Raw genomic sequence first — 20,468 nt, 5'->3', positions numbered from 1 at the left:
ATAAACTATTTTTAAATAATAAATTAGTAAAGTATTATATAAGATATTTGTGGTATTATAACCATATGATCACATTATATTAATACATTGGTATGGCGTTAATGACTCTACATTAGAATCAAATATGGCATAACTAAAACAAAATACAATTACAACTACTCTTCCGATTATTTCGGATTTTTATAATCATGCCCATATTTTTTGTTTTCTTTTAAAGTTGATGAGTTGCTATTCTTCTGAAGAGTCAAGGCAGAATAGATAAAAAAAAAAAATGACATAATTACATGAATGATTCCGTGCTACAAAACAGATGCTATTAAGAATTGAACATTTTAACGTGCTGAAAGAAATAAACTGTAAGATGGACAACATCTTGAAATTTGGAATATAGACTTTTGTCATTTATTTGTATATGCTCTGTAGTTTCATTGAGCTTCATAAGTTTTAAGGATTGGTATAAATAAAAGGTGAAATATAATTGAATAAGCATATTTTTCCCATAAACATATATATTGTAAGAAATTATTTCTCACCTCCCAATTTACTCCCTGTAGAGGCAAAAGAATCCACAAATACAAAAGCCATACTTTTTCAAACTCAAAATTTATTCAAACGTAGCAATGAAAGTTTATTGGTTCTGGTATTGTCCATTTGCAAAACAGTGGCCTATTTTGCGTCCATACGCATGGATCCAGTAGTATGAATTCCTATTGTCGGAGTGTTAGTTCTTTGTTCCTCAAAAGGATCCATGAATGTTCATGGTGGACTCGGCCGGAATATTGGCACCTATAATTAGGCATAATTTGAGTCACTTGGGACTCTAGATGAATTGAGATGAGATCCAATATTTGGTAAATACACATGAAGAACTGTTCTTGAATGTCATCCTTAATTCGGATAGTTTCAGCAGTATAAAGTTGTTTCTGCTTGTAGAGATGTGGTTCACCAACTGTTTGGTGATACAGCATGAAGGAATTGTCATGGCTCCCACCAGAGTAGGACCCGCTGGGTTTGGAGTCCATCCGCTTGCCGAGTTCTTATATCGACTGAAAGTAAAAGTATGATACAAAAAGCACGCCAAGCAAATCACCTGACACATTCAAAATTGACCAATGACAGTCAACCACCACAACTGCGTGGGCGGCCAAACAAAACAAGAAAGATGGCAACTGTATATGGAATTTCTCACAATATATATATATATATATATACACACACACACACATGCACATAATTCCACAATAACCAAAACAACCATATATCACAACATATGTTTTATTATACAATGTATCTCTTTGGTGTTACAATTATTTCATAACCATTCGGACAAATTTCAACTATCTTGTTAAAAGATATTTAAGAATGGCTAATCTTCAAATACACACATATACATTACTATTTCATGTATTATAAAGTAATATAAAATATTATGTATATATATTTTCTAGTATATATTTTAAGTGAGTAGAGTTTAGTAGTATGAAAATATATTTATGCAGAAAAACGTTCATGTTTCATTTCCAAAGGAAATCATAAATCTAATATACAGCAACATGTGTGAATTGCTCCCTCTTTTCATATCCTGTTTATATGCTTCTGTTTTTGCGTGTTTCAACTTTCCATCTTTTCTTTCTGTCAACTACTACTACTACTACTACTACTACGAAGGGTGTGATATAAGTAATGCCCCTGATCCACTTCCCATAGCAGTAGAGCAACAAAACTTGCTGCAGTTATTAGTCTTTCTCTACATAGAAACCACTCAGAGTTATGCATTTCTCCCATCGTTTGATGCAGCTCTGAAGACCGTTTTTGTAGAACACCCCAGGTTAGTCCTCCAACCATGATGTGACTTCAGAAATCAAGGCTGCATCATCTGGGAAACACTTTCCTTTCAAAAACAACTTCATGTCTGGGAAGAGGTGAAAGTCAGAAGGTGCAAGGTCAGGAGAGTAGGTAGGATGGGGGAGGATTTCATAATCACACGCCCGTGCTTCTGAGCTGGCGACATGCGAGTTGTGAACCGGTGCGTTGTCCTGCAGGAGGAGGGTACCTTTGCTGATCTTGCCCCACCTCTTGATTTTTATAGCTTTCTTTAATTTCCTCAAAAATGAAGCATAATAGGCTCCTGTAATTGTGGTACCCTTTGCCAGGAAATCTGTTATCACTACTCCATCCTGGTCCCAGAAGACTGTGAGCATGACTTTGCCAGTGGAATGCTGCACCCTTGCCTTCTTTGGAGTTCAAGTGCCTCCACTGCATTGACTGGGCTTTAGTCTCTGGATCATAGTGATGGACCCAAGTTTCATCCTGTGTAATCAGTCTTTTGAAAAACTTTGACTCATCTTCTTGGCACATCACCAAATTCATCCTCAAGTACTCAACACGTTCTCGCTTCTGGAATGGTGTGAGCAATCTGGGAATCCATCTGGCAGACACCTTATGCATATACAAATGGTCATGAATGATAGTTTCCACAGACCCTGTACTAATCTTGACATCTTGGGCTGTTTGGCGAATAGTAATGCGCCGATCTTCCAAAATGGCAGCCTCAACTTGACGGACAGATGCCTCATCAATGGCACAGGGGTGGGGGGCAATCAGGTCTGGGAGCTGTTTCCACACTTCCGGCCATGTTTGAATTCACGATGCCAGCATTTTACAAGGTCATATGATTGGGCATTATCACCATAAGTTTCTTTCATTTCATCAAAAGTCTCCTGTGGTGTGCGTCCTTTCAAATACAAAAACCGGATCACTGCTCGGCATTCAACAGGCTACATTTCACACCTGACTCAGTTCAGACACCTGTAAAACAGAAACCACAATTAGTTCAGAGCTGTAATTTGCCACAAAACCCGTAGAGATATAAATCATTGCACTTGCAAAATTTCAGCAAGATCAGACAACTGGAAGTGGGTCAGGGGCATTACTTATTGCACGCCCCTCGTAAACAGATGAGTATGATAATTTTTTGTGTAGTATGTACACAGAAGTTAATAATTATCTGTGTCGTAATGCTTACATATATTAATTTAATAATTTTCTTTCTTTCTCTACTAAATTGAATTTATGCCTAGAAAACATTAAGTAGGGCAAGATTTTTATAGGCTGGATGTCCTCCTTACACCAACCTAGTGAAGGGGACCAGTATTGTTAGTGAGACACCCTCTCAAGGCTGAAGAGGGCTTCACTTGAATGAGTTCCTGCTAGTTACAGATTTTGTACTCCAAAACAAATAGTTAGTAACATGAAACAGCATTCTAGCATTTAAAGGTTCCACAGTAGATACATGTCTGATTAAAGAAATATCAAGTTTTATAGTACAATTGAGATTAGCTTTTTGTTAGGACATGTAACCAGCTGCTTGGTCTGGTCAGGCCTCTCTAATTTCTTGTCTAGCCCAAGTAAGGGTCAAAGTTGAGTGTTGCAAATTGCATGACTCTAACACAGACCACTTAATCACCAGGATTGTCCTAAGATATTACCCAAAGTTAACAGATAGCCCCATTGGATAGGATCTTATTCTTCTGTCGAGGTGCAGTTGGCATATTCTACTGCCTAAGCTAACATTTAATAGATTAAAATGGCTGATCAGTATGTACCATTGTGAGTCTTTGTAATTCATGAAATGATTTTGAGGATTAAAAATATAACTTTTCTTAATTTTTTTTATTTTATCTTGAAACCTTAATGCATAAAGCTTCATTGAACCAACTCTCACCCAAGAATATTATTTTTTGTACTTCCATTCTAGGATGATGATGATGATAAAGGAGAGAAGAAAAAGAGTTTCTTTAAATCTTTCAAGGAAAAATTAAACAAAGGTAAGTTGAGATTTCCATTATCAATTTGTACTTTAACACTTTCTACATTTTAAAAGACTTTAATCATCTTAGAATGAAAAACTGCCAATCAGTCAGTTTCTATCAGCCAAATTTGCATGCATGTGATTCGTGTAATGATCAATCCCTAAGAATTTCCTAAGAAATGTCATACATGAAAGATTGCATTTAGTTTTCTTTTTGTTTCTTTTGTAGGCATGAAAAAACGAGGAAAGAATGACAGAGATGATTTATTCCCAGGTATGACATTTTCATCGTTCGGATTTTTTATTTTTTTTCAGCATTAAAGGACCTATCAAGTTGTTAATATGCTCTAGACTAAACTGCGTGAAAGTTAAAAGCAAAGATTTTAAAAGTGACCTTTTAATTCACATTTATTTCTCTTGTGTCCATCTTTACAATGTTTTCCTCTGCCTTTATCTGTCAACTGATCAACTGATCCTACAATCTCAGCTATTTTTATATTTATTAACCCAAGAACTCTCATCCATCCTTTCAATGTAACCAAACCAACAAAGTCTCCCTATATTGTGCATGTTTAATCTTGTTCTGAGGTCATCAGATCTAAGTTTGTCTTGAAGATTCACATTACACATCCATTATATCATTTTCGTCATGCAACACATATCCTCAATGATCAGATTTCACTTGTATACATCATCACTCTGGGCAGATTGCCCTTTCCCTTAAGTAGAAACTTCTTTTCTGGTTTCGTTAACTTACTCCATCCACTCCTAAGTCTTATAATCACACCAATACATCTCTGTATTAATAATGGTATTAGCAAAATAACAAAATTTTTTGACAATCTTAATAACTTTGTCATCCAAATATACTTTTTCAACATCATTCATCCATCTCCATTGTCTTACACTTCTTGTACATAAACTAGTTATCATCTCTCTTTAATCCTAAAAAAAAAATGCAAAAATGTCATGGAAGTGCAAATTTTGCTGTTCATATAATATTCATTTCAACAGCTAAGACATTTACCTTGAAAAATAAATTTTCTTTATCTAATGCAAAAACAAATATATAAATCAAAATAAAATGAAAATTGGATTTCTTTTTTAAACCTTACTAGAAACTAAGTAACAATGGTCAAGCATAGGGTAAATTAATATTTATTTACACTAGCAAGGCTACCCGGCATTGCTCGGCATTGCTAAGACAATGAGAAAAATTTTGAACATACCCGTTATTCTTAGGATAGAGGAATTTTTGATCTAGAGCAAAAGAATATTTTACCTATCCTAGGACAAGTATTATTTGTATGAAATAATTGTACCTTCCCTAGGACAGGAAATTTACAGCACATATATGGAAAAAAAATTCTTTACCTAGGGTGGGTAATGCACAACATATTTAAAATAATTTACATAATTTTCTGTTGTGCTAACTTTTCTGTATGTCACAGGTAAGAGTTTGTTTTTACATCAGAGTGCTATACTAAAGAAGCACCTTATTTCTCATTTAAAAGTCATACTACACGAATATATATATATATATATATATATATATTGATTTTTCATTTTAATAACTTTTATGTACATCACAGGTACGATTTTCTTTGTTTTTTCATGAGTACTATACTACACAAGTACCTTATTTCTTGGGTAGGATAATGTACAAGTACATCATTTCTAAGATATAGATAAAATTACTTGATAAATTTACATAATTTTCTCTTGTGCTAACTTTTCCATGTGTCACAGGTGAAAGTTTGTTTTTACACATAGTGCTATAGTAAAGAAGCACATTATTTCTTATATAAATGTCATACAACTCAAATATATTACATGATTTTCGGTTTTGATTACTTTTATGTATATCACAACTAAGATTACCTTTGTTTTTCATGCGGTTACTATACTGTAGAAGTACCTTATTTCTTGGGTAGGATACTGCACAAGTACCTTATTTCTTGTGTAAGATACTGTACAAGTACCTTTTTCTAATTTAAAAATGGAAGAACTCAATACTTTTATGAAATTTTCTGTTGTGCTTAATTTTCTGTACGTCGGGATAAGAATTTGTTTTTTAATCTGGGTGCTATAGTGAAGAAGCACATTATTTTTCATTTGTAAGTCATATTACTCGAATATTTAATGGGATTTACAGTTTTAATAACTTATCTACATCATAGGTAAGATATTCTTTATTTTTTTCATGTGAGCACAAGTACATTATTTCTTGGGTAGAATACTGTGCAAGTACCTTATTTCAAATATAAAGATAAAACTACTCGATTTTACATAAGCTTTTCATATGAGTACTATACTGTACAAGTACCTTATTACTCGGATAGTATTTCTTGTACACATAAATACATTAACAAAATAAGTGACCATTGTATGTGATTATTGGAATATGACATCTATAGACATATACATTACATATAATTCATAATGATCATTTTTTTTTTTTACAAAGGCATCACCACTTATCAAGGCCAAGAGGCCACTCGAGGATAAGGGTTAAAGAGTGTACAGTAGACAATTGGACATTAAAGTAATTGTTAGTAATGGAAATTCGGTAAACTTATATGAAACAGCTCATAAAAATCTTATTTACTTGTGTCCAGTTCTAAGAAAAAAGCTTTGCTCATGGAATCTACGTTTAGGTTTAGGCACAGATAAAGAGTGGGGGAAATTATTGATTGTGTTTTCTGCTAGATAGGTATTTCTTGTGAAAGTTTATCATAGATTGGAGCTCAGTCGAGCACTTGCCATGAAAATAACACTAAAGCAGAGACAAACTCGCAACAGAGAAGAGAAAAGGACATCCCCTACAAGGCTACGAAGTCTATTTTGAACTCTATCAAGGCAGGATAAGTCCTTTCTAGCAGCTCCTGCCCAGATGTGGCAACAGTATTCCATCCTTGGACGTACCTGGCTCTTATATAGATAGAGAATAGCATCAGCAGTGAGATATCTACCGGATCGATAGAAAGATCCCACCATTTTTCCAGCGGCCTTGGCAACAGATTTGATATACGTGTTCCATTTAAGATCAGGAGTAATGGTCAAGCCCAGAAGCTTGTCAAAACTTGAGGCCTCCTGAAGACGAGAGCCATTCATTTCAATTGATGACAAATGTGGATTAGAATGTTGATGATGTAAAGAGAGAAGCTTGGTTTTAGATGCATTAAAAGTAACAAGCCACCTCTTTCCCCATTGTACCACTTGCTGAAGATCAGAGGAGGGAGAGAACTTGGTCGTTTACTGTCTTAGATGTGCTACCACAGATAGTAGTGTCATCAGCATAGATGTCTACAAATGATGTAAGGGTGTTATTTGGAAGATTATTAATCTAGATCAGGAAGAGAGTTGGGCCCATGATGGACCCCTTAGAGACTCCAGCATTAATATCGTGAGCTTCTGATTTCTGCCCATCAACTACTATTCTTATGAACCTATCAGAGAGAAATGATTTAATAATTGAGAAGACATTTCCATCTATACCATAGCTGGAGATTTTGTGAAGTAAACCTTTATGCCATACTCTATTAAAGGCCTTTGATATGTCGAGCAATTGCCCTAGAAGGTAGCCTGCATCGAAAGATTTGCTAATCCTATGAAATATAACTGTAAGCTCATCTGCTGTAGATCTAACAGAACGGAAACCATATTGCATGTCACTAAGAAGGTTATTTTTGCTGAGATGGTTGATTACTTCTCTATTTAACACAGATTCCAGCAACTTACTCATGATGCACAGGAGACTTATCGATCTGTACTGAGAAGATGAGCAATCACTTGAATTCTTAAATACAAATATAATATTGGGGGTTGGCAGCCTTGGTTGCAAAGGGTAGAATTAGCTGCAAAGTTCTTGGCAAAGAATTTGGCTTTGTCTGATGCTGACGAGATTATTTCAGGTTCATTGATGATAGTTGGGATAGGGTACACACTTCTGTTTAGGATTCTGTTTGTATTTGCCAAAACTGGTGGGAACCAAGCCGCAGCTCAGCTACTTTGGACTTAATGGACTGAGCATACAGCTCTCTTGCGTTCTTTATTACTTTTTTATAGTAGTTTCTGGCAGTCCTGAAAGCGACTTTAGTCTCAGTACATCTGTTATGTTGGAAACAATGGAAAAGGTGATTTTTGTGTGCAATGGCAGCAGCACATTCAGGAGAGAACCATGGCTGTTTATTAGGTTTTTGCTGGAATTTTTTCGAGTGTATGAAACGGTCTATACCTACAATTAATCATTCCGTCAGGTCAAATACTATAGAGGACACATCCTTTTTAAACATGGAACGCAGAGGTAGATCTGATATAAATGTACGGAAGCTATCCCAGTCATGCATAGAGTATCAATATACTGTATGATGGAGAGGTACATCTGGGGACTTATTACATTTCATTTTTATCTTAACTGATACAACAGAGTGGTTGGAAGATCCAAGTGGAGACAGAACGGAAGCTGAATACAGTTCAGGGCAAGCTGTGAGAAAAAGGTCTAGGAGACTTACATACTGGTCGTCAGTATTGAGCATACGGGTGGGTTCGTGAACAATCTGAGTGAGGTTATAAGCAATGGAGAAATCATGACAGAACCTCCCCTCATCATCGGTCTTGTTTGAGTGAGTTAACTATTCCACATTGAAGTCTCCACAGACATGAATATTAGCTGAAGGATAAAGCAGATAGGGCGTGGTCAATTTTCTCAGATATGCTTTTAAAGATAGTAACTCCGCTGTTGTGGGGGCGATAGAGAGCAAATATAAATGCAGTAGTTTTAGCAAGTGCAACCCGGAAGCACATATAGGGTAAGTTAGGATCTCCTCTGAAGATGTCCCTACCACATGGAAAGCCATCTTTTATATTGGCACATATTCCATGCCCATGGTGATCCTGGAAGCAGTCATTCCCAACGTGGGGCATGGCAATATTTTGGTGGGGCATGGGCAGGATGTGCACCCTTGGGCTTACTATACCAAAGACTATAGGGCAATTTGAGAATGAGTTATTTTTTTCATTATTATTATTAATATTATTATTATTATTATATTAACAGTGAATTGTTTCATAGTGAATCTTTGTATTAAGGGGAGCGTCCGGCCGTGTATGTATGTGCGATATATATATGCAAGAAGTAGTAGTATTAGTAGTAGTAGTTCTGCTGCTACTAATATCACAAAGGAGAGGCATCAGGATTTTAGAAATGCCTAGGTGGGGCATGGCCCAAAATAGGTTGGGAACCACCGTCCTGGGAGTCAGATTTGGAAGTTAAATTAGAGTATCCTTTAATTACGAATTCATCTAGGGAAATAGTCAGTCCAATGCCAGTTTCGCTTAGAAAAAATACGTCTGGTTTAATCTCCTGTAATTGGGTTTCAACCTCTGGAAGGTTAGACCCCCTGATGCTTGAGAAGGAGACATGGTAGTGGGGGGGTCTACGTTAGAAGTTGGAGATCCGGGTTTAATTGTGTATTTTTTCTTGAAACTTTTCATGATTGAGTTTAGGTCAACAGATTTGCTTGGAGCAGGGCAGAGAGGGAAAGTAAGAGAGAAATAGAAATGAAGAAATATATATATATATATATATATATATATTATGTAGGTATTTAATTATTATAGTAAAAAAAAAAAAAAAATAATTATATATATATATATATATATATATATTTTTTTTGTAGCATATGAAAAGGTAAAGCCATAACAATTACCCACTAATATGGCATCGAGAGGCCCCACCAGAAGCTTCTGCATGGTCCAGAATCCATTCACCGAATGGCAATACAGCAGCCCCATTACTTTGCACCTGCTGATAGGACAGCCTCCTTAGTGGTTAATCCAAGGTTTGGGTCCCTGACTATCAGGCGCATAATGTCAGCCCAGATAAAATGTTTACCGCCAGCACTCTTACTAGTGACATGGCTATAAGGATAGTCATAGAAACAGAAATTTCTGGAATCTCTGGCGGCTGTTCACGCAAAATACTGCCAACCTAGAATATAGCTTTTTCTTCTCCCTTCATCAGAAAAATCACTGTTCAATGAACTTGCCAGATACAATTGATTTTGCTTGAAATAAACTTTAGTGTCACATGATATAGCTCGCTACATTGGTCAAGCATGTTCTTTTATAAGTAGTAAGGTGTGGAAGTGGGGGTAAGAGAGCAGCATTTTTGGAATCTATTTATGCTCTATTTAAAATGATCTTGCCAGATAGAATCGCCACATTTTTACATGAGAAAACCTATTACACAATTAATAAAACAATAAAATAAAGATAGAGATTAAAAACTGAAATAAATATAATATTAGCACTTGCATCTAGAAAAGAAAAAAGAAATTACAAATTCACAACTTACCTGCTAAAAACACGTCCTTCGTGACTGTAAATAAGAATTGATTTTTAATTAGTTTTGGAGTGGATCCAAGACATATATATATAAACATTTACACATCCTTAAAATTCATAATGATCGGTTAATTAGTTTAGGAGTGAAATATATAAACATATACACATAATTAAAACTTATCATGATCATTTAATTAATTTTGGAGTGTATCCAATACATAGAAATATATAATCATATACACATAACTAAAATTCGTAATGATCGAGTCTAGGAGTAAAATTCAATACAGAATTTCATTACTCTTTTTACACAGTGATCACCACTTATCAAGGCTCGGAAGCCACTCAGGGATAAGGGTTATTGCAAGTACAGTACGTTAGTGTGGAGATTTGATGAAGTGTTTACTTAAGGGAGCGGTTCATTAGGAATTTGTTAACATTGGACTTAAAGACATCCAAGTTGTAGTCCGGTGGGAAGCAGGCAGACGGAACAGAGTTCCACAGGCGTGCAGTTCCAAGAAAGAAGCCTTGTTCATGGAATCCGCGTTTTGATTTAGGCACAGATATAGAGTGGGGGAAATTTTTCACAGTGGATTCAGCTAGACAGGTGTTTTTCGTGAAAGATTGGCGAGGGGGGACCAGAGATTGGAGTTCAGACGAGCACCTGCCATGGAAATAACGATAAAACAAGGATACTTGATCTATTTACGTGATTATTGGAATATAACAAATAAACCGATATATCATATTGTATATATTTGGAAGATGAAATTTACATTGTGTACAGCAAAAACATTTTTTCTGTATTTTTTTTTTTTTATATGTATTCTTGTATTATTATGTAACATTTAAAATAACCCTTATCCCCGAGTGACTTCTGGGCCTTGATAAGTGGTGGTCTCCATGTAAAACAAAAAAAGTCAAGAATATCGGAATGTAAAAAAAAAAAAAAAGAAATGGAGCTCGAAACTGCAACACTGGTGTTGATGATTTTAACCACTGCACCAAAGAGACAACCGCCTTCAAACGCTTGTAAATTTAGTATATAAATAAATGTCTGCTACAGATCGTGTGCATGCGCATAACGATGCCATGGAGCCATGCTGATCTGTGGAAATTATCTTCCACCATCTTTCTTTCCTTTTACTTTCCTTCTTTCTCCTGTTTCGGTTCTTCCTTCCTTTTTTCTTAACCCTTTTCCTGCCCCCTTCCCTAGCTTCCCCTTTTTTTTCATGTCACCTGACTCCCTTATGCCCGTTGATTGGATGAAACGTTTTCGTGCTAAATTGAAGCACGTGTGTGATATTTTTGAGTTAATTCGATAGTTGTGGACAAGGCGTCGTCGAGACGACAAGTGTCGAAAGTATTCCCTTAAGGTTTCGGATAAAAAGGGACGCCTGGAAATTACTAAGGCGTTGTACAACTCTGTCTTGACGAGACATTAAAGTCGTTGAAAAAAAAAAAGGAACCAAGAGAAGAAAATTCGCCGCTGAAAGTTTTCTAAGACACTTGAAAACTGAACATAATTATCGAGATAAAGATAATTGAAGTTTTGAAAAGAAAATTCGCCGCTGGGAAGTTTCTAAGATACTTGAAAACTCAAAAATATTCTGCCTCCTTGAAATTTCAACCTTTGCAAAAAGGACCAGGGAAACGAATTCCAGGAAAGGGACTGACAAAAAGAACTTTTTAACAACACAAACTCAGAAAGTAAAAGCCCCAACAAACGAACTTTCTAAATGTTCCATTCGAAAAAGGGCACCCAGAAGCTTCCAGTAAGTGCTCCCCCCTTTTTTCTTTCTTTCTTCCTCCTTCTCTATCTCTCTTTCCTTCTCTTTCCCTTCACTCTCTCCCGTTTTCGGTTACTACTACAAGATTACTTGTAAGCCAGATGGACATTTTTGGCAGCCCATAGAGGTCACAAACTTTTCCTTTTGATATCATATTTAATAAATTCTATTTCTCCTATTTTTCTGTTTTTGTTTGTTTTCTTCCTTAAGTTTCAGAGTTTAGTAGTAACGACTAATCGATTAAAAAGAATTACCTTCCACGGGAAGAAGTGGATAATAAAATTTCTTCACTCTGCCAAAAATTGGTACCCATAGAGTTAATAACTCTGCCAGTTTAGTAAGCTACTCTCTGCTAAACTGGTCTGGGCTTTATTTGATGACCACGGCTGCCGTCCATTGCGTAGATAGTACCCTCCTTCCTTCTTCTTTGTTTCTGCGTCGGCCATCTTGGCTTCTTGTTCCTTTGTTTTACAGGCATTTTTGGCGCCAAGAGGGGTTGTTGGTGACTCGCGCGCCAAGAGGGGAGTGGTTTAGCATTTAGCCATTGATAGGTTAGAAGGGGCGGGGTTTAGTATTCTAAAATGACTACCTCTCCCACTATCTCAATGTTACTTGAAAAAAGAAAGATTATTAGAGATAAAATCTTAACTGTGTTTGAATTCTTAGACTCGTTAGATGAAATAAACGAAGCAGGTTATACGTTGTATAAAAAGCAGATAGATGATTACACTGCTTTAGTGGATTTATTAGATGAGCAGATTATTAATGCTTATTTAATTGAGGGAACAGAAGATGAGGAGATTAAGGCATTTAATAAGGATTGCGCTCTTCATCGAGTGAAGGTTTTGGAAAAATTGTCAAGACTCAAACCTTCGGTAGAAGTAAAGGATAGTGCAAATCGCAAAGTCTCACTTATTAAGGAAAAACGTCTGGGGATAACGCCCAAAATTGAATGTCCCAAGTTTAGTGAAAAGGATTTAGAAAACGATATATTAACCTTCCTTAATTTTCAGCGGGAATTCGAGAATAGCATAGTGGACTTAGAAAATGACGCCCTGAGGTTAGTTGTGCTGAAAAACCATTTGTCTGGCTACGCCTTTCAACTGGTGCGGCACCTCTCTATATCTGAGGAAAACTATCGCATAGCCACCGACATTCTTGCGTCGGAATTTCGAGATAAGGACAACATTGTGGATTCTGTTTTTTCTCATATATTGGGCATCGAGAAGTTAAGCAACCACTTAGCAGCAAAGAAGTTTTTGAATTCTGTTAAGGCTCAGGTTCACGAATTAAATAGTTCCTTCGGTTTAAATTTCTTGGAGATGAACTCTCCCGGAAACAAGTTATTAAGTCACATTGTTTTTAGTAAGCTGCCCACTCTTTTTAGGTCTTAGTTAATTCATAAAATAGGGAATAATTACCCTACCCTGGAAGACATACTAGACCACAGTTCGGAAATATTTCGAACGATTGAGTTTTGTAAAACATATTCTCGGAAGGTGGCTAGTATACCTAAGAAAACATTTTCTCCTAGGTTCATGGGTTCGTCAGATGCTAAAAAACCTTCCACGCTGGAAAAGTTTCATATCCAGTCTACTAAGATTGGATTTAAGTGTAATTTTTGTAGAACCAACAACCATAACGGTTATTCCTGCAAGTTTTTTCCTTCTCATGCTGATCAGTTGAGGAGGTGTAAGGAGATTGGCTTATGTAGCAAGTGCTCGAGCCCTTCTCATGCAGAAGAGTCTTATCTCTGCGGGGGTAAGGAGTATGGAATGTGCTGGCTATGTAATAAGAGGGGCCACTGTTGGGGGTGAATCTACTGCTTCTAATGCTTGTTGGCACTTGAATAGCTCTTCGTTGCTGCCTGTTGTTGAGGTTGCCGTCAACAATGGATCTGGTGAAAGTGTATCTTTCAACTGCCTTATCGACACTGGTAGTGAACGATCCTATTTGTCTGGAAAAATGTTGGATGCTTTTTCTGATATTAATACTCCCATGAGAGATCGTAAGTTTCTGCTTAAGACCTTTTTGGAAAAAGAAATTAAACACTTGAAGGAAGTTAATCTTCAAGTGAGGTTTCCAAATTCCTGCCATTCTGTGTTGTTCTTGGTGGATGATGATATGGACCTTTCGTTTCGTGTTCACGGATTGAATTCTGTGGTAGAAGACCTTAAGAAACATCAGGTCAAATTGGCTGCTAATTTCTCGGAGTTGAGAGATGACACTTTACCTGTATATGGTTTACTGGGCGTAGACGTGCTTAGGTTTTTGGGACCCATGAATTTAAAGGAGTTTAGAGAGGGCCTTGTGTGGGAATTTCCCCAAGTAATGGTTTTGTTTGGTGATCTGGCGGATTTTGGGTCTCCTCTTCCCAAAGACCAGGCAAAAGGGTTGGAATTGAATTATGCTCAAGTCATCAAAGAACACTCTGTGTGCGACCTCACTCATGTATATTTTGTGTTGAACCCCAAGTCTGTGTACACTGATCCGTTCAGTTGTTTTGAGGAGTCTACTGTTGAGAGAACTGTGGAAAAAATGCTTAGTTTGGAAACCATAGGTATTGTTGAGGAGGAATTCAGTGATTTCGATAAGAATATGATGGAGTCCTTTCGCTCCTCCATTCGCTTCATAGATAACTGTTACTATGTCAGTTTGCCTTGGAATGAAGAAAAATTAAAGTCGGTGCCTGCTAATCATCAGGTGTCTTTGTCAATTTTGAATCGCGTATCGAAGAAGCTGACGGAACAAGGTTTGTACGAAGATTATTGTCAGGTCTTCTTAGACCAAGAAAAGGAAGGAATAATTGAAAGGATTGTGGTTTCTCCTTCCGATTTTAACAAATATGTATGGATTCCTCATCGACCGGTGATAAAACAGGATTTACAGTGCACCACCAAGATTAGACCGGTCTTCAATTGTTCTTTGAGAACCGGTGGGAAACCTTCTTTAAATGACTGCGCTTATTCTGGTGTCAATATGTACACTGACATGCTGGATTTGCTTTTGCGGTTTCGGATGGACCAGTATGTTCTACTGGCCGATATTCGGAAGGCCTTTTTAATGATTCGTTTGAATGACGAATGTGACAAAAATAGATTCTGCTTCTTTTTAAGATTGGGTGATGAGTTGATCTGTTTTAGATACAACACTTATATTTGGCTTTGTATCCAGTCCTTTCATACTGAGCTACATGGTTCAATATCATGTGGAGAAATACCCTCCTGGTCCTTGCAGGGAGATGCTTTTGGGCCACTTCTATGTGGACAACTTGGTGAAAACTCATAATTCTGCTGAAGTTCTGATGCAGCTGTATTTGGAGGCTGTTTCTGTCATGGGGGAAGGTGGATTTTCCTTGAGGAATTGCTGTAGCAACAATGAAGTGCTTGCTAAGCGAATGTTGCAGGATAACAGTCTCTCCTCCCATGGTTCTGACACTGAGAAGGTATTAGGCTATTTGTATAACCCCTCTGACAAAATGTGAGCAAGTTCTTGCATTGAAGGAAGATCAGTATCCTCTAAGAGGGATATCTTGTCTGTAAATTCCTCTGTATTTGACCCCCTTGGCTTAATGCTCCCTGTTACTATTAAAGGTAGGATCCTTCTTAGTAAATTGTGGAAGTTGAAAGTATCCTGGGACCAGCTGGTCTCACCCGACGTTATGGTTGACTGGGAGAGGTTGTATAAGGATCTGGTACGTATCGTGGAGCTTGAATTCGACCGTTACTCCGTGACTTCCGATTCTTCAGCCACGTTGATAGTGTTTTGTGATGCCTCGAACCTGGCCTATGGAATCGCGGTATATTTACATCAGCATGGTGAAGCCAGACTGATATTCGCTAAAGCCAGGGTTGTTCCCTCTGTTAAGAGAACCTTACCCACCTTGAAGCTGTTAGCGGTATATTTATGCATGAAGCACATTTCTGTTCTGGTGAAAATACTCCCTTTGGAAGTGCTCAGTTCTGTGATTATCGCTGTAGATGCACAGGTAGTACTATCCTGGGTTTTATCTGACAATGTCAATACAAAATGTCAATTCACTCATAACCGGTTAAAAGATGTAAAAGCGATGGTAAAAAATCTTAGTGATAAAGGTTTGACAGTGAAGTTTAAGTATGTGAAGACTGATGACAATCCTGCTGACTTTGTCACGAGGGGTATGTCCCTGAACAAATTTAAAATGGTTTTTACTCGTTGGTTATTCGGGCTTGAATGGTTGAGAGGAGATAACTTGATCTGGCCTAGTTATGACCTGCATTGTCTTAATCCGGCTAGCCAGATGTTGATCAGTACAGTTACTGGTTGTGAACCTGTCATTCAGGGCAGTTATATAATTGAAGTAGAGAAATTCTCTTCGCTGAAGAAGCTCATTGGAGTTTTGACTGCAGTTTTCCGATTTATATAAAAAATGAGAGGTATTGTTCTCGACTCTAGTATTAAGGCGAAATTGTACTTGCTCGGAATGACACAAGGACTGTTCCTTTCTAAGGAAAAGGATTATTTGTCTAAGTCTGATGGCCGTGAAGCCCCCCCTTTGGTTTCTAAATTTAATTTATTTTTGGACGATGAAGGATTGATTCGCTCACGAGGTAGAATTGGTAAATCTACTTATTTTTCTGATGCAGTCCTTCATCCTATTCTGCTTCCCAAGTCTTGTCATGTTACAAGTTTAATAATCATGGATTGTCATTTGAAGTGTAAGCATCTGGGAATTGCTGCTACGCTTAGCAAATTCAGAATGTTGGGATTTTGGATACCCAAAGCTAGACAAGCTATTAAAACGGTGATATCTTGTTGTGTCATTTGCAAAAAATATAACACTCTTTCCTTTAGATGTCCCAAGGTTACAAATTTGCCTAGGCATCGGGTTAATTTAGTTAAGCCGTTCTTGCACACCGGGATCGATTTTACTGGCCATTTGTGGGTGCATGAAGGTGATGAAACTAAAAAGATGTATATTTTAATCTTCACCTGCTTTAGTGTGCGAGCTATACACTTGGAACTGTTGCCTGATATGACCACTCAGTCTGTGGTTTTGGCATTTGTGAGATTTTTCAATTTTTATGGAGTCCCTTCTCACATTTATTCCGATAATGCAAAGTCCTTTGTGGCGGGTTGTGACCTTGTCAAACAGGTTTATTTGTCTGACGAATTTAGAGGGACAGTTGATGCCCATCTTATCAAACACCAAACGATACCTTTATATTCTGCTTGGTACGGTGCTGTGTGGGAAAGATTAATCCGAGTTGTAAAAAGTTGTCTTTTCAAGGTTATAGGACGTAGGAAGTTAAGTTATTTTCAACTTTTGACGGTTCTGTCAGATGTGCAGGGATCTGTTAACGATCGGCCCTTGACCTATCGTTGCTCTGATGATTCTGGCTTGGAGGTGATTACTCCTAATGCCTTTGTGCATCCCTTCCATAAAAACTCTGCGTTTTTGTCCTTAGAAGAAGATTGTTTCCAGGATAACCCCCCTAGCAAAGAAGATCTTATTGAGAGTCTGGGATGTAGAGATAAATTATTGAATCGTTTTAAAAGGCTATGGTATGAACAATATCTCTTGGGTCTGAGAGAGTTGTCGCAAGATCTTTACCAATCTGATTTTGAAAATATGATTAAGCTGGGCGATGTCGTTTTGATAAAAAAAAACCTATGAAGCCTCGCCCTTATTGGTTCTTGGGAAGGGTGGTTAATCTAACTTCTGGATCGGATAGCTTAGTTCGGTCAGCTTTAATCAAAAGGAGTGATGGCAGCACTCAGGAACATTCCTTAAAGAACTTGTGTCCTTTAGAACTTTCCATAACCCACTCTCACCAAGCTTCTAACGATGGAGAGGGCAATTCTCTGAGCTCGGGGACTAGTCGGGACAGGGAAAACTTTCGGTCTAGGCCTGTAAGGTCTGTTAAATCTTTAAATGAAAGAAATCCAGAATACGTTTGGTATTAGATTGTTTGAGGATTTTTTTCTTTTTGTCTTTTTTCTTTTTAGGGAGAATGTGGAAATTATCTTCCATCTTTCTTTCCTTTTTCTTTCCTTCTTTTTCCTGTTTTGGTTCTTCCTTCCTTTCTTCTTAACCCTTTTCCTGCCCCCTTCCCTAGCTTCCTCTTTTTTTTTTACACAGTGATTACCACTTATCAAGGCCCGGAAGCCATTCAGGGATAAGGGTTATTGCAAGTACATTACATTAGTGAGGAGATTTGCTGATATGTTTACTTAAGGGGGCGGTTCATTAGGAATTTGTTAACATTGGACTTGAAGACAACCAAGTTGTAGTCCGGAGGGAAGCAGGTAGACGGAACAGAGTTCCACAGGCGTGCAGTTCTAAGAAAGAAGCTTTGTTCATGGAATCTGCGTTTTGATTTAGGCACAGATATAGAGTGGGGGAAATTTTTCACAGTGGATTCAGCTAGACAGGTATTTTTCGTGAAAGATTGGCGAGGGGGACCAGAGATTGGAGTTCAGACGAGCATCTGCCATGGAAATAACGATAAAACAAGGACAGGCTCACAACGTCTCTTCTGTGGAAGAGAGGTTGCAGGGTAGAGAAAAGGGCATCCCCCACTAAGCCACGAAGTCTATTTTGTACTCTGTCAAGGCAGGATAGGCTATTTTTAGCAGCTCCTGCCCAGATATGGCAACAGTATTCCATCCTTGGACGTACTTGGCTTTTATATAGATAGAGAATTGCATCCGTAGTGAGATATCTTCTGGAGCGGTAGAAGGATCCCACCATCTTTCCAGCGACCTTGGCAATAGACTAGATGTACGTGTTACATTTCAGATCAGGAGTAAAGGTCAAACCCAGAAGCTTGTCAAAACACGGGGCCTCACCCAGACGAGAGCCATCCATCACAATTGATACCAGATGGGGATCAGAGCGTTGATGATGTAAGGATAGGAGTTTGGTTTTGGATGCATTAAAGGTAACCAGCCACATCTTCCCCCACTGAACCACGCGCTCGAGATCAGAGGAGAGAGAATCAGAGAGAACTTTGTCATTTACAGCCTTTGATGTGTTGCCGTAGATGGTCGTGTCATCAGCATAGATGTCAACGAATGATTTAAGTATGTGTTTAGGGAGGTCATTGATGTAGATCAGGAAGAGAGTTGGGCCCAGGATTGACCCCTGAGGGACTCCAGCATTTATATTGCAGGCCTCCGATTTTTGTCTATCTACCACTACTTTTATGAGCCTATCGTAGAGAAATGATTTAATGATTGAGAAAACATTTCCAGTTATACCGTAGCTGGAAATCTTGTGAAGTAGACCCTTATGCCATACCTTGTCGAAGGCCTTTGATATGTCGAGAGCAATTGCCCTAGAAAGGAAGCCTTTGTCAAGAGATTCACTAATCCTGTGGGATGTAACCGTCAGCACATCTGCGGTAGATCTTGCAGAGCGGAAACCATATTGTGTGTCACTAAGAAGGTTGTTTCTGCTGAGGTGGTTGACTATTTCTCTATTTAATATGGATTCCAGCAACTTACTAATAACACACAGGAGACTTATAGGTCTGTATTGAGAGGGAGATGACTTATCACCTGAATTCTTAAATACAGGGCAAACTGATGAGGTCTTCCAGGGAGTCGGAAAGCACTTCTCCTTAAGGCAGCGCTTAAATAGTTTCGTAAGTATGGGAGCAAGTTCTGGTTGAAGCTTTTTAAACACTATAATTGGGATGCCATCAGGGCCAGTTGCTTTACTGGAATCTAGGTTCTTTATTAGCTTGGCGACCTCATGCACGGATATTTGTATGTTACCTAGCTTGTTCTGTGTTATAGGAGGAAATATGGGGAGTTGATGGCCTTTGTCGCATAGGGTAGAATTAGCTGCAAAGTTCTTTGCAAATAGTTTGGCCTTGTCTGACGCTGATGAGATGACCTCTGGTCCATTGATAATGGTTGGGATAGAACGCACACTTCTGTTCAGGATCCTATTTGTTATTTGCCAAAACTGGTGGGATCCAAGCCGCTGATCAGCTACCTTGGATTTAACAGACTGGGCATATAGCTCTCTTGCATTTTTTATTACTCTTTTACAGTGATTGCTGGCAGACCTAAAAGCAGCTTTAGTCTCAGTGCATCTATTACGTTGGTAGCTATGGAAAAAGTGATTTCTGTGCGCGATAGCAGCAGCACATTCTGGGGAGAACCATGGCTGGCTGTTAGGTTTTTGTTGGAATTTTGGTCTATGCCTGCAATTAACCATTCTTTTGGTCTATGCCTGCAATTAACCATTCGGTCAGATCTGATACTATAGAGGACACATCCTTTTTAAACATGGAGTGCAGAGGTAAATCAGATATGAATGTACGGAAGCTATCCCAGTCAGCCATAGAGTATCGGTATACAGTACGGTGGAGGGGTACGTCTGGGGCTTCTTACATTTCGTTTTTATCTTAACTGATACGACGGAGTGGTCGGAGTGAGATCATAAGCAATGGCAAAATCATGACAAAACCTCCCCTCATCATCTGTCTTATTTGAATGGATCAGCCATTCCACGTTATGGACGTTGA

At 37.9% G+C, this 20,468-nt stretch overlaps 1 protein-coding gene across 5 annotated transcripts in view; it reads left to right on the top strand.

Annotated features, from left to right (window-relative positions):
* The window catches only part of LOC145241477 (GTPase-activating protein and VPS9 domain-containing protein 1-like), a 347,817-nt gene that overhangs the window by 287,633 nt on the left and 39,716 nt on the right, over positions 1-20,468 (top strand). For all 5 annotated transcript variants that reach the window (XM_080104469.1, XM_080104467.1, XM_080104464.1 and 2 more), the window contains 2 exons: positions 3,758-3,827; positions 4,041-4,085. In XM_080104469.1, the coding sequence (XP_079960595.1) occupies positions 3,758-3,827; positions 4,041-4,085 (115 nt within the window). The remainder of the gene's footprint in view (positions 1-3,757; positions 3,828-4,040; positions 4,086-20,468) is intronic.

This window comes from Euprymna scolopes, chromosome 20 (genome assembly GCF_053919585.1).
Source record: "Euprymna scolopes isolate OS-2025 chromosome 20, ASM5391958v1, whole genome shotgun sequence".
Taxonomy (NCBI): Eukaryota; Metazoa; Mollusca; class Cephalopoda; order Sepiida; family Sepiolidae; genus Euprymna; species Euprymna scolopes.
Note: the sequence above shows the minus strand (reverse complement) of the source record. Positions and strands in the feature narration are given on the sequence as shown.